Raw genomic sequence first — 14,917 nt, forward strand, 5'->3', positions numbered from 1 at the left:
ATTACACCGCCCAACACCCCACCCAACACACTGCGCAACATGCTGCCCAACGCCACCCAACACACCACCCAACACCCCACCCAACACCCCACCCAACACACCACCCAACACGCCACCGAACACACAGCCAGGCACCACTTAACCAACCGCTCAACACGCCGCCCAACAAACTGCCCAACAAACTGCCCAACATGCAGCCCACTGAACTGCCCAACACTCAGCCCAACAAACCTCCTAACAGGCCCCCCAACACGCCACCCAACGAACTGCCCAACACGCCACCCAACGAACTGCCGAATGAAACCAACCAGCACACTGCTCAATGATCCACCCAACGACCGCCCAACAACCGCCCAACAGCCGCCCAACGAACCGCCCAACGACCGCCCAACAACCGCCCAATGACCGCCCAACAACCGCCCAATGACCGCCCAACGAACCGCCCAACGACTGCCCAACGACCGCCCAAAGACCACCCAACGAACCGCCCAACGACTGCCCAACAACCGCCCAACGACCGCCAAATGACCACCCAACGAACCGCCCAACGACTGCCCAACGACCGCCCAACGACCGCCCAACGACCGACCAACGACCGCTCCAACAACCGCCCAATGAACCAACCAACGAAACTGCCCAACATGCCGTCCAACACGCTGCCCAATGCCCCCACATTCACTGGGCAAACATCTCTGTGAAGCTGATGAGCAGAGGAAGTTGTTCCCGCTAACCCTTAAGGTTTGACTCTGCCTCCAGGCTTTCATTGAGCTGTGGAGTTTTTGACTGCGAGCTCTCAGTGTTCCCTGAGGAGAACTCGCTCTGTGAAAAATCTGAGAGTCAGAGTTTAAACACGTCGGACACAAAATGACGAGATTTGAGAAAATCTGTGGACCTGAGTCTGAAGAAACAGCAGCTGGAAGTCTGAAACTACAACTCAGACCAACAGCTCAGTTTCACCAGGAGCAGATCTGTGTGTGTGTGTGTGTGTGTGTGTGTGTGTGTGTGTGTGTGTGTGTGTGTGTGTGTGTGTGTTCGCTCGTAGCAGGCTCACTTTTTACTACAGACAACAAAGCTTCAACAAAGCCTGGTTTTTACGACGGGGTTCGACTAAAGCGGTCGTTACGTGGTGCGGAGCGTCAGAGCCTTTCAGCGTGCAATGAGAGTGAAGCTCAGTCATCATTAGCCGATGCCGCCGCCATGCTAGCTCCAAACACGCCGCTTTGATCCCTAATCAAGCTGCGTCCGTTACTCCTGCTCTTACTCACTCACGCCACCTTCACTTTTAAGAAATGCTCGCTGTGTGAGAGTGTTAGACGCCATGTGGGGCCCTCACACACACACACACACACACACACACACACACGCACACACACACACACCCAGCACAGGCTGTCTGGCCTACCTTGCTGTCTCAGTCGGACCAAATGAAGCAGAAACTTTGATGTCTCTGTGGCGTGATCAATCACACGGCTCCCATTAAACGCCGGTCGGTGCCGCCGCTGTTTTTACTGAGCTGCCAGGGCGCAACCAAACCCGAGCGACAATGAGCTCCTGTTAATGGGTTTGACTTTAAGACCCAACCAAAGGTTCAGGGTTCAAAGTTGGAGGCTTCACAGAAACCGCAGAGAGGAGCAGGAGCTGGGAGCGCTGGGAGCGTGACGCGCTCACACACACGGCGTGCCGACGCGCTCACACACACGGCGTGCCGACGCCTTTATAAAGCTGCACCTCGGGCTTTACGGAGCCGTAAAGAGGAGAGGAATCATTAACGCTCAGCTTCAAACACACACGGCGCCGAGCTGGGCACAGCTTGGTGCAGCTTTACGTGTGTGTGTGTGTGATGTGTGTGTGATGTGTGTGTGATGTGTGTGTGATGTGTGTGTGATGTGTGTGTGAGCAATGGCTGTGGTTGGAGCCGCCATTAATAAGCTGCTAATTGGCCTGCTGGGTATTAGCGAGCTGAGGCGGCGCTGACGGGCGTGTCACGCCGGGGTCTGGGTGGGAGGCTGTGGGAGAAGAGAGGAGTATGGGAGAGTGAAGGAGACGGAGTCAGATAAAGACGTGGATTCAGAAACAGTCCCAGGAAGTCAGCGCTGAAGGATGAACCACGCCGTCACAAACCTTCACAACGATCAGGAAACGACACGAGTTCAGACTCACCGAGCTCCTCAGAGGACAGAGGAAGCTGATGAATTAATAAACTGTGTCTCAGTTTTTCCCGATCTCTCAGGATGACCAACCTGAGGCTCGATGCTCTGCAGGAACTGATGGTTTGTGATCCAGGTAGACGTGAAGCTGTTGATGTATCTGTCTGATCGCCTGTGTGCTCAGAAACATCAGACACTAATGACTCTAAAGTTTATCATCCTCCCTGGTTTGGACTGAATTCATCGCCCAGCCTTTCTGAGGGCTGGTTACAGCAGGTACAGACTGATGTTGTGATGTGCAGCTGTAGAAAACAGAAGCTTGAAAACCAAAGCAGCAGCAGAGAGAGAGTTTCTGTGAGAGGAGCAGATCAGGTTTCCTCCTGGAGACTCCCTGGCTCCTTCCTCCCATCAGATCTCCGCTGGGTTGGCTCTCTGCTGCTGACTCCTCGCTTTCTGAGTCCAAACTGCTCGGGCTGTGCCAACGAGACTCTGATAAGCACCAACACGCTACAGACATGACACAAACATCAGCTTCAGTCTGTGTCTCCAGCTGCTGTGGGAGCAGGAGCAGAGTCCGTCATCGCTCCTCTGGCAGACGTGTGTGTGTGTGTGTGTGTGTGTGTGTGTGTGTGTGTGTGTGTGTGTGTGTGTGTGTGTGTGTGTGTGTGTGTGTGTGTGTGTGTGTGTGTGTGTGTGTGTGTGTTGTGGACTGATCTGTGATCAGAGAGAGGTCAGGGCTGGAGGTGATAATGACCTCGTGGATAACAGCAGCCGTCAGTCATCGAGCCGTTAAACCACGTTAGCTCATCACCTCAAAGAGAAACCACCAACAGCCAGAACAACCACACACACACACACACACACACACACACACACACACACACACACACACACACACACACACACACACACACACACACACACACACACACACACACACACACACACATGCATCATGTAAATAGACCTGTTCATCCGCACATACATGACATGACTCCATTGTTTCCCGCTGCATGTGGAGCAGATCTGTTAGCGCCCTCCTCTGATCACTCCTCTCTTCATGCCAACCAGAGACACGCAGAAACCTGACCCGGTCTGTTCCAGACTCACAGAGGCCGCTCGAGGCCGACCTGGGTACATCCACCTACAACTCAGCACACCTTGTCTAAAACTGGTCATTTCCATCTTTCCTATAAAGGAGAGCATCTCAACACTCAGAGACTGAAAATAACAACGTTCAGACAAATCTGGAAAAAAACAAACAAAAAAACTTTAATCACAATTTCTGAACAACGTCAAATTTACACACGTTTTTAAACTAAATCAATTTAAACACACAAACTCACAAACACACAAACACACCATCACACCAATACACACCAACACACAAACACATCAACACACAAACACAACAACACAACAACACACACTGAGGATAACGAGGACTTAATGAACGGGAAAACGTGTTGAGGGAAATTTACAGAAACAAAGAAAAGAAAAACACTGATCAAAGAGATAACATTACTGATTAATATGATAAAAAAAAAAGAGTAGAATAGAATAGAATAGAATAGAATAGAATAGAACTTTATTGTCATTGTAGCAAGTACAACGAAGTTGAAGTCCCAGCAGCAATGAAGAAAACCAAAGTCAGAAAGTGTATAGAAAGTGTAAAAAGCTCCATAAGAAAATAGATGCTGACAGCTTGTCCATCATTGTCCAGTCAGCCAGCCTCCACCTCCACAGGGTCCAGGACTGAGCTTCTTCAGCAGTCTGTTCAGTCTCTGTCTCCTGGATCCTGTCTGCTCACAGCAGGTGAAGCTCTTCACATGTGGCCTTGGAGTCTGCTGTTAGCTCTGTTAGCCATGTCTGTGAATAGCATGATGCTACTCTGCCCTCTGGTATTCCCTCTGTTGCTGGGTTAGCACAGCTAGCTCGTCCATCTTATTGGAGACAGATCTTACGTTCCCAATAACGATGGATGGAAGGACAGGTCCATGTCGTCACTTCTTAGTTCACACCTGAGAACCAGCACGTCGTCCTCACCTCCTTCTCCTCACCTTGTGGGAAACATCCAGCCTAGCACCAGTTAGCATTGACATGCTACAGGCTGCTAACAGCTGATTTCACATGTAAACAATGCCATGGTTACATGTAGGATCTCCAGACAAACACAGGAGAAAAGTAGTAAAAATATCACTGAAGACACAAAAAGTTTGGTGTCCATGACCAACAAATGATCCAAACAAAGTAATGATCCACTCCAAATAAAGAGATGACAAAAAAGAGACGAAAAAATACCAAGAACAGAAAGCATCTGATTGTGTTTTTTGTTATTTCCTGTTTAATTTGCTCCCAGAGCTGAGGGAGGATCAGGATCATGTGACACAACAAACATAAAGAGCGTTTAAAGATTCACTCACCGACTCGTCGGTGAAGCGTTTTTATTTCTGTAGAGGACAAAGAGCAAAGGACCAGTCCTCCCACTAAAAACGCTCAGATGAACTGGTTTCCAGTGAACCCAGCAGTGGGTTTAAAGTGGATCCTTCAGTTTGGAGCTTTGACAGAAACGTTTCAGAGACGCTAACTTCAGGTTTCTGTTTCCTCACCCTCAGGTCTCTGCATGGGAACGAGATCTCTGAGCTCCCAGACGGCATCTTCAACGACGTGGCCTCGCTCTCACACTTGTAAGTCTCCACACCACACACACACACACACACACACACACACACACACACACACACACACACTTCATGGCTCACAGGGGGTCTGGTCTCACAGTGGCCTGTCTGTAGTCCTCTTTGGTGGGCTCCATGTGAGCCAAAGCCCCCCCTCCCTTAATCAGCCGCGGTCCTGTGGTTAGAGCAACACACAGACCCCTCCACTGTCTCATCTCCCTGTCACATCTCTGAACACACACACATGTTCACACACACACATGTTCACACACTCACACACACACACACACACACACACACACACACACATGGTCCACGCTCTGCAGAGCTCAGAGCCTGTTTGTTGTGTCTGTTATTTCACGTGGAGCTGCTGAGGCTGTGCAGGGATCAGGGAGGTGTGTCAGACTGTGGAGGAGCTGCAGCCCGCCGTGACATCATCATCCTCCTCTGACAGGCACAGGTCAGCTGACCTCTCAGAGACGGGAGCAGGAGCCAGGGAGAGACGCTCTGGAGAGGGGAGGGGGGGGGGGGGGTGAAAGGAGAGGGATGAAGGGATGGAGGGATGAAGAGATGGGGGGATGGAGGGATGAAGGGATGGAGGGATGAAGAGATGGGGGGATGGGGGGATGGGGGGATGGAGGGATGGAGTTGTGGAGGGGAGCCATTGATCCAGCGTCACAGTCAAGTGGCGTTCATGTTAGCAGATGTCAGGTGTCGGCTCTCGGCGCGGCCCTGAAAGACGAGCCTGTGTTCCCGGTAATGGAGCAGCATCGATCCAGGGCTGTTTGTGCATCCAGCGGAGGACAGAGCGCCATTGATCCACGAGCAGCGCGACAGAAGTGGTTAGAGCGCCGTCTGTTAACACCTCTGCTCATTACCCAGAATCCCTCCTCCACGCCACGCACCGCTCAAACTGCCATTTGACTTCTCTCTGCTCCATCCTCAGAGTTAAAGCTGAGGAGTTCACCAAGTTAAGTTTGAGGGTTTGATTCATGCAGAGCTCTAGAGACACCTGCTGGAGAGCGAGGGTACTGCAGTGATCTGTTAGTGATGGACATGAAAACATGGGACATTTCTCATCAAGCATGTTTTATTTTTTAACATGCTCAGCAAACTTTCTGGAGGTCCAGGGTCACATTATTAACATCCTTTATTCCAGGAAAAGATGCTGAGGGAGAAAACACCCTGACAGACTTTATTTATCTATTTGTTAGTTTGTTTTTGGAAGGTCTGAACACATGTCGTCTGGAGTCTTATTCAGTCATAGTTAGCGACTGTTTGTGTTTCATGTGGACTGACGTCTGCTCTCTCTCTGAGGATCGTCTGTAAAAACAAATGTTGGGAAGTGAACTCAGACTCATTCTCTCCACCAATCGGTGAAACTGAAACTCAGGTTTTTCTTCTGTTCGTTCAGGGCGATCGGTGCCAACCCGCTGTACTGTGACTGCCGCCTGCGCTGGCTGTCGGACTGGGTGAAGACCGGCTACAAAGAGCCCGGTATCGCCCGCTGTGCCGGCCCACACGGCCTGGAGGGCAAACTGCTCCTCACCACGCCTGCCAAGAAGTTTGAGTGCACAGGTGAGCTGTCGTCTTCGCGGGGGGAATAAGAAAGCATCAGCTGTACCGTCCTCACACCGCTCATGCTCTTGGACTGACCAACAGGTGACGTGGACACGGCCGTCCTCGCCAAGTGTAACCCCTGCCTCTCCAGCCCCTGTCAGAACCACGGCGTCTGCCACAGCGACCCCGGGGAGGTCTACAGGTGCAGCTGTCCTCCAGGATTCAAGGTGAGAGCGGAGCACCTGTGCACGTCCAGCCTGACGCCTGAAATATGCTAAAATATGGAAATAACAGGTTTTTTCTCTCAGGGCAAGAACTGTGAGACAGCTCTGAACGCCTGCGTGAGTAACCCCTGCGCCAACGGAGGAACCTGCCAAGTCAGCGAGGATGACGAGGGAGAGTACAGGTGAGGAAGACCAGCTCTGAGGTCGCTCTAACAGCACGATCAAACCTCTGAGAGGTGGCGGCGTGCTGCCATGGCGTGCTGACATGGCGTGCTGACATGGCGTGCTGACACGCTGACTGACACGCTGACTGACGCACTGACTGACAGTGACTCTGTGCTCTGCAGCTGTGCGTGTCCGCTGGGCTTCGAGGGCTCCACCTGCCAAACCAACACCGACGACTGCGAAGACAACGACTGCGAGAACGGCGCCACCTGCATGGACGGGATCAACAACTACACCTGTTTTTGTCCTCCCTACTACACAGGTAGGAGCAGGAGCAGCTCAGGGAGGAGGCGCAGTCCAAACACAGACGGACGCGCCGAGGAGCTTCACGTTAAAACCACAGCTTGACGTGTTTCTGATCAATGAGAAAAATCAAAGTGACTGAGCTGTCGATACGTTACAGAGCTGATCCCCTCAGTCTTCATCATTTAACAGGTGTGTGTGTGTGTGTGTGTGTGTGTGTGTGTGTGTGTGTGTGTGTGTGTGTGTGTGTGTTCAGGGGAGATGTGTGAGGAAATGGAGGATGTGTGTGCTCCAGGACGAAGCCCCTGCCAACATCAGTCCACCTGCCTCATCACCTCCACTGGACCCAAGTAAGTGTTTCCTCCAGGTGTGACCACGCACAGCGACGTGTTCCTGAGCAGCCTGATCCCATCAATGTGTGTGTGTGTGTGTGTGTGTGTGTGTGCTGCAGGTGTGTGTGCTCTCCTGGTTACGTTGGTGATGACTGCAGCTTAGACTACGATGACTGTGAGGAGCACCGCTGTCAGAACGGAGCTCAGTGTTTGGACGAGCTGAACGGATACTCCTGCATCTGCTCCGAGGGATTCAGGTAGGTCCAGGTCCAGGTCCAGGTCCAGGTCCAGGTCCACGGGCTGGGTCTGTGTGACCATTGTTCTCTCTAACTCTCCCCTCTGTCCTCTGCAGCGGTCAGCTGTGTGAGGTCCCCCCGTCTCCTCTGTCCCTGTGCGAGCTCGCCGACTGCCAGAACAACGCCCCCTGCGTGGAGCGAGGAGGGCGGGCGCTCTGCCAGTGTCCTCCAGAGTTCGGGGGACCGCGCTGTGAGAAGTTGGTCAGCGTCAACTTTGTGGACAGAGACTCCTACCTCCTGCTCTCTGACCTGAAGAACTGGCCTCAGGCTAACATCACCCTGCAGGTACTGACGGGTTCATCACACCTTCATCCACGTCTACGGTTCCCTCAGAGACACAGGAAGTAAAACACTGGACTCAGAGCGTTGAACACAGGCAGAGACCAGAAAGATCAATGAGACTGAAGGCGTACTCAGACCTGGACTGTCTGGTCCACTTTAAACGGACCAGGGTTTGTTTCCCACACTGGTCCAGACTTTCCATGCAGGTGTGAATAGACACAAACGAACTCCGGTGCAGGTCTGAATACAAACCAAGGTCCATCTGAACTAACTACAGGATACATGCTCCTTTTGGGCCTATAGAGCCACCGTAACCTAACCGTCTTTGGTTCATACCTGATCCTCCGTCTTCTGTTTAGCCACGCTGTAGCTAGCATGTTGTGGGTCAGAACACGCAGAGCATAGCGCCTCCTTGCTGCGATCATTGGTCTTCCTGTTCCTAAATTGTAAACGGTGTTGTTAAGCTGCTTTGAAGGAGCTGCTCTTGAAACTGAAAATGATTTAGCAGCTCTAATAAGAGCACAAACACATGTTTACCTCCATTTCCAGGTCTGTACTCTGTGTGCCGCCCTTTGTCAGTGCTGTCCAATGAGAGCACTGATCCTCACACACCTGGATGTGTTTACAGAATATAGTCCACTTGATAAAAGTACAATCTGAATACAAACTGCACCAAACCAAAAAAATAAAGTCAAACAAGTGGACCAAAGGACTTTTCTGGTCTGGATACAGCCTTAGAGTCGCTCAGAGTCGCTCAGAGTCAGGTCTGGAGTCAGGTCTGGAGTCGCTCAGATCAGGTCTGGAGGTTTGTCCCTCAGTATTTTCAGCACCTCATGGTTTCTGTCCTGGTGTTTCCTCCTGCAGGTGTCCACGGCCGAGGACAACGGGATCCTGCTGTACAACGGGGACAATGACCACATCGCTGTGGAGCTCTTCCAGGGTCACGTCAAAGTCAGCTACGACCCCGGCAGCCAGCCAGGACACGCCATCTACAGGTGACCTTTAAACCGCGCCCCCTGCTGCTGGGTTTGTGGAGACAAGTTGTTTTTTAATCAGAAATGTTGTGTTTTTCTCTGGCAGCACCGAGACGATCAACGACGGACAGTTCCACACGGTGGAGCTGGTGACCTTCGACCAGATGGTCAACCTGTCCATCGACGGCGGGCTCCCCACCACCATGGACAGCTTCGGGGCGGTGCGGCCCCTCAACGGGGAGGCTCCACTTTACGTGGGGGGTAGGGGCCCTCTCCAGAACACACCTCCCTCCTCTGCAGGCACTCTGAACTACTACACTACTGTCAATCACCCCCCCTCGCTTTGTCCCACTGCAACCAACCCCCCCCCAACCCCCCCACCACCCCAACCATGCAACCCTTCAGCATCATCCTACCCCCACCCAGACCCAAACCCAGACCCAAACCCTGTCCCCCCACCCTGACCCAAACCCCAAACCCTGTTCCCCACCCAGACCCAAACCCTGCCCCCCCCCCAGCCATGCTGTGTTTGCTCAGGGCCACAGGGAGCTCAGCTCACTGAGTCCAAAACACAACCAGGCTCAGCATCAAGACCTCAACCAGTTCAGCCCTCCAGTCTGCTAGCTCCAGAGACCGTCTGACTCTGGTTTTTATTGTGAGGGAGGTACGCCCTCTAGTGGTAAATGTAAGAACTCCCTGACACAGTCTCTGCTCAGTGGTAGTTTGTTTTTGCACAGCTGCAGGACCAGAAACCACAGACTGAGCTCCTGTTCAGGGAGTGGTTAGTCCACCCTGGACCATGACATCATTAAATATGAACATTAGCTCATTAGCTGCTAACAGGAAGCTCTTTGTGAACGTTACCAACATTAGCTTGTTAGCTGCTAACAGGAAGCGCTTTGTGAACGTTACCAACATTAGCTTGTTAGCTGCTAACAGGAAGCGCTTTGTGAACGTTACCAACATTAGCTTGTTAGCTGATAACAGGAAGCTCTGTGTGAACTTTACCAACATTAGCTCGTTAGCTGCTAACAGGAAGCTCTGTGTGAACGTGTTCACGGCTAGCGCTGACTCAGGAGTGGCTCGGAGCTTGATTCTGTTTGGGTGTGGTCCAGTGTTGGGTGGTGCTGTCCATTGCTCATACACTCAGAGGAGACTCCTGTGCGTCCCTCTGGCTGTCCCTGTCCTCTGTTTTCAGACATGACGTGTCCAGCTGTGTAAATGCTAAATGTTATAATTGCTTCGGTCAAGTTGAATCAGCTGTAACAGAGAATCTTCGTCACGTCTGGGACACGCATGTTTGAAAACCTCTTCCTCCATCACTTTCATACCAGCCCTGTGTTCTCTGTGTGTCTGTGGTCTGTTGTTACGCCTCCACGCCCCTGAAAACCCTCTCCTTCCTCTCTGCGCCCTCCTTCAGGGATGCCGGTGGATGTCCACGCTGGCACCTTCCGTCTCTGGCAGATCCAGAACGGTTCTAGTTTCCACGGGTGCATCCAGAACCTGTACATCAACAACGAGCTCCAGGACTTCACCAAGACCCAGATGAAGCCCGGCGTGGTGCCGGGCTGCGAGCCCTGCAAGAAGATCTACTGCGTCCACGGCATCTGCCAGCCCGATGGGGCCCAGGGGCCCGTGTGCCACTGCCAGCCGGGCTGGAGCGGGCCGCACTGCGACCAGCCGGCCTCCAACCCCTGCCAGGGCAGCAAGTATGTCCAAGCACGCACAGTGCTGACCTGACGGGGGGCGTGTAAGAGCCACAGCAGCGTGTCCGAGTCAACCTGTAACTCAGACACACTGCGAGGAGCGTTTTCACTGATCACACGCTAACATCACTGAATATCCACGCCGAGCCATGGCCTGCAGAGATAAAGTCAGATTCGTTTAGACACGTTGAACAGCCGGGGGCTCAACCAAAGTGCTCTGAGAGTAAAAAGTCAGAAACAATCAAAAGTTAGGAGTTCCTGTAGTCCAGGCGAGATGGACCAGAAGCATTAAAAACTCCTCACGATCTTTCTTGTTGACGTATGATTTGATTTTTTAAAGGAGCTTCAGCTGAAGACAGCTGTAAAAACTGAGCTGAGCTGTCTGTAGTTTACATCCACCGTCAGTCATGACACCACGGTTCCTGGTGGGACCCTATGTTTGGTGCTAGAGATCCACAGGAAGTAGACAGGGTCTGAACCAGTCAGAGCGAACAGGAGAACTTCAGTTTGGTCTTCGTTCAGTTTAAGAAGTTATTTTCTCTAAACTCTGAGACGTTAGAAACGCTGCGTCCTTTATTTGTTTAATCTGTTTGTTTGACGTTTCTCTGTCCAACCAGGTGTGTTCATGGGAAGTGCATCCCTCTGGACCCCGAGTCGTACCGCTGTGAGTGTGTGGAGGGTTACCGCGGCGCCCTGTGCAACCAGCAGGGGGAGCTGTTCAACCCCTGCCGACGCTTGAACTGCAAACATGGCCGCTGCCAGATCTCCGACACGGGAGACGCCTACTGCCACTGCGAGAGCGGCTACACGGGAGAGCTCTGCGACGCAGGTTAGATCCCCCTCCTTCAGACGGCGAACAGGAAGTGGCGGATCAGGAAGTAACAGCTGTGGCTGTTTGTCCTCTTTTCCAGAGTCGGAGTGTCGGGGCGAGCCGGTGCGCAACTTCCACCAGGTCCAGAGAGGATACGCGATCTGCCAGACGACGCGCATGGTCTCCGGCGTGGAGTGCACGGGCGTGTGCGAGTCGGGCGCCTGCTGCGGCAGCCAGCGAGTGAAACGCCGGAAATACACCTTCGAATGCAGCGATGGGACCTCCTTCAGCGAAGAGGTGGAAAAGACCATCAAGTGCGGCTGTGTGGGCTGCATGTAGCACCATTCACCGCGCTTCCTGCCTCTGCTACCGAGCAGGAGATAGGAGGAAGGAAGGAAGGAAGGAAGGAAGGAAGGAAGGAAGGAAGAGAGGGGACTGGAGGAAAGTGAAGGAGGGAAAGAGAGAGAGTATAAAGAATATATATAAAACCTCTATCTATATATTATGGACAACATCGTTTGTAAAATAGGACATTTCCTCCCCTCCGTCGGGCGTGTGACCTGCAGTAACACAGAAACAACATCATGAGCAACAATGAAGAAGTGACAACAACAGCAACACAACCATCGGCAACATTGTTCCAGGGCTCCAGAGATTTGTGGAGCGTCCTTCCAACCCAAACCACCCAGCGTGAAATCCCCGTCCATCTGCAGCGCCCCCCACTGACAAACACCATCAGCCATCTTTCCTGGAGGCAGAGAGGAGAGTGGGCGGAGCCTGGCGAGGAGGGGCAGGGACAGACGAGGAGAGCTGGACTGTTGGACTTGGCAAAGCTGTCTTTAGTCGAGCTTGGCTGGGTCACCTGGACCGGACTGGACTGACGTGGTTTGGGTTGAGTTTGAGTTGACGTAGCAGTTTTTTCCTCTGCCAGGATCCAGTCATCCATCCACACGTAGACGACGTAGACGTGACCGGGTAGGGACAGAGTGGCACATAGCGCGGTGAGGCCGTGGCGGCTGTGGCGGTCTCGGTGTCACAGTGGGTTTTCTGGGTCTGAGGGATCTGAGGGATCTGGACCGGATGAGACTGCACTGACTGGCAGCACTGAGAAGGACAGTTCATCACCACACATGCATGGTCTTCATCCATTTTCGCTGACCAACCCGGCGCTGGGGGAGTCTGTGGTTGTCAGTCTCCCAGCATCCATTGCCTTGAGGATGATTTGGATGGCCCCGCCCCCTTAGAGAAGAGGCCCCGCCCCTTGGAATGCCTGCAGTATTAAACTTGTGCAAACTGTTGCATGTGTGGAGAGGTTTGCCGACAGATCCGTCACGCCTCTTCACGTCATTCACGACAGGAAAGTTTGCTGAGTCATCTCCTCGTGTTTCGTCTAATTCCTCGTCCTGATTTGCGTTTTGTTTTGTGTCATGGTGTAACCTAACTCCTTTAGCCGCCCCAGCCCTCCCCAGACCCGTGATAGAGAAATGCCTAACAGATTCTAATATATATATATTTGTATTTCTTTTGGTATAGTATTTTTCTATGTTACAGAGTCAGTCTGTCTCTGGAAGCCGTGGGACTGGTGGAAAGCATTCAGTGTTTTTTTCAGGTGTTTTTAATTCTTGATCTCATTTTGCCAACGCGGTGATTAACGACATGAATCGGCCAAACGAGCGCAGCAGGTTGGCCGTGTTGTATAGCAGGCAGTATTGGTCTAGGGTCATGTTTAATAATGTATATGTTGTCTTCCATGTGAATATTACACCTAATCCCTGAGCGTCTGTGCTTGTTTTTATTTATTTGATCTTTCGGTGTTTTCCTGTAGAAAGTGGAAGGCATTAATGTTTCTGACTTTCAACTCTTTTCAAACATTTCAAAAGGATGAAAAAAGTCAAAATAATGAATAAAAACAGCATAAAAATCTGTAGGGTATCTGTAACATCACTCAGAGCGAGTTTCGGCTCCAACATTCCTCATTCGCTGGATTACAGGACGCCCCCTTCAGATTGAGTTTGTAATTAGCATCGCACACGTTAAGCTTCTGATTGTTTTCATGTCTGTCTCATTGAAGTGCTGGGCTCACCCTCCCTGTGTAATCTAATCTGTTTGCTGTAGAAAAGATGTTTTTCCTTTGAGTTTTTAAAGAAGTCGAGTTCAACCGATCATAAGCTGCTGTCAAGCCAGAAGAAAAGGATGAAGTTGCTTCCTTGGACAATTTTCACGTCAAACTGCGTCATCCTACGTCTGTCCACAGAGGCGTGACGCGTCTCGAGGAGACGATGATGTTTAACCACATGGGACATTTCACTGTGTGTCAGCTCTGACTGGCGATCCACACAAACGGAGGAAAGGCGCCAACTCCAGCAACACAACAGTCAAACCTGAATGTATAAATGTGTATAGATAAATATGACCTATGCTTATTCATGAAGTGGTAACGTTTAGCTGTTATTTAGTTTACGATGTAAGATATAGAATCACGTTCTGTTCAGTGACAGTCCATCAGGACGCCGTGCGGCGTGTGGCGTTGCAGACCGGGCTGGTGTTGATCCGTTTTGCTGGTCTCGATGTTTAAAGTCTCTTCGTAGCGTGATCGGCTGCAGACCCTGGTCCCGGCTCGTTCCATGCACACCGCGCCCCCTCGCCCTGCGACCCATGTTGACTCTAACATGCTGTTGCTGTGACCCAGTGTTGTACAGTCGTTAAGAGAAGCTCTGGTTAAGGACTCTGATGAACCGTCACTGTACGTTTTAGGCGCTGTGCCTCGTAAAGGTGCAGCTTTGGTCCAGTGGCTTTCTTTCATGTCTCCTTTTCTTCCTCTGCACTGATCGGAGCTGGACTGGTGCATTCAACTTCCTGGTAGACATCTTAGTGGTGCTTGTGCTATATCCAGATGTGATTCAGTCGTCTGGTCACGTGACCGGGAACACAGAGTTTTCATCCTATGAACTATATCCATAAATATGTTATTGTAAGCAACACGATGTCTCTGTTGTGATGAACTGGTGCAAAAACTGAAGAAATATTCCTGGTTGGTTCTGTCTCTTTGTTTCTGTTACAGGATTGATGTTGGGGTTTGAGCTGAAACTCCCATAATGCTGAATGTATGTAGTGCCACCGACAAAATGTTTACCAAACCTCCACTCTTTTTCATTAATTAAACTTAAATGTGTGTGCTTTTAAGGCCCTGTTGTTTTTTCTGACCATGACTTTCATTTTTCAACACAACTGATGATGAAGCATCATGACGACGCTGGTTCTTTAACAACATACATTCACTCTATACACTAACTGGGACTTTATCAGGCACACCTGTCCAACTGCTCGTTAACACAAATATAAAGACACTCTGGTTTGTTTTTTCTAAGACAGCTTTATTAAAACTTTATAGAACAAAATATTGCCAAATTGTACTTAATAATGCACAATGAGTCCTGTG

General features: G+C 51.3%; 1 protein-coding gene across 4 annotated transcripts in view; it reads left to right on the forward strand.

Annotated features, from left to right (window-relative positions):
- Window positions 1-14,650, forward strand: part of slit1a (slit homolog 1a (Drosophila)) — a 123,209-nt gene extending 108,559 nt beyond the window's left edge. For 2 of the 4 annotated variants that reach the window (XM_074675412.1, XM_074675408.1), the window contains 13 exons: window positions 4,763-4,834; window positions 6,240-6,403; window positions 6,488-6,612; window positions 6,694-6,791; window positions 6,957-7,096; window positions 7,334-7,427; window positions 7,529-7,666; window positions 7,762-7,990; window positions 8,852-8,982; window positions 9,068-9,261; window positions 10,382-10,670; window positions 11,285-11,496; window positions 11,579-14,650. In XM_074675412.1, the coding sequence (XP_074531513.1) occupies window positions 4,763-4,834; window positions 6,240-6,403; window positions 6,488-6,612; window positions 6,694-6,791; window positions 6,957-7,096; window positions 7,334-7,427; window positions 7,529-7,666; window positions 7,762-7,990; window positions 8,852-8,982; window positions 9,068-9,261; window positions 10,382-10,670; window positions 11,285-11,496; window positions 11,579-11,817 (2,125 nt within the window). In that variant the 3' untranslated portion in view covers window positions 11,818-14,650. The remainder of the gene's footprint in view (window positions 1-4,762; window positions 4,835-6,239; window positions 6,404-6,487; window positions 6,613-6,693; window positions 6,792-6,956; window positions 7,097-7,333; window positions 7,428-7,528; window positions 7,667-7,761; window positions 7,991-8,851; window positions 8,983-9,067; window positions 9,262-10,381; window positions 10,671-11,284; window positions 11,497-11,578) is intronic. The other 2 variants (XM_074675409.1, XM_074675410.1) reach the window with 1 other exon arrangement.
- The last annotated feature ends 267 nt before the right edge of the window (window positions 14,651-14,917 follow it).

Source organism: Halichoeres trimaculatus, unplaced genomic scaffold (genome assembly GCF_033239565.1).
Source record: "Halichoeres trimaculatus isolate MK-OKI-2021-1 unplaced genomic scaffold, fHalTri1.1 fHalTri1_scaffold_8, whole genome shotgun sequence".
NCBI classification, from domain to species: domain Eukaryota; kingdom Metazoa; phylum Chordata; class Actinopteri; order Labriformes; family Labridae; genus Halichoeres; species Halichoeres trimaculatus.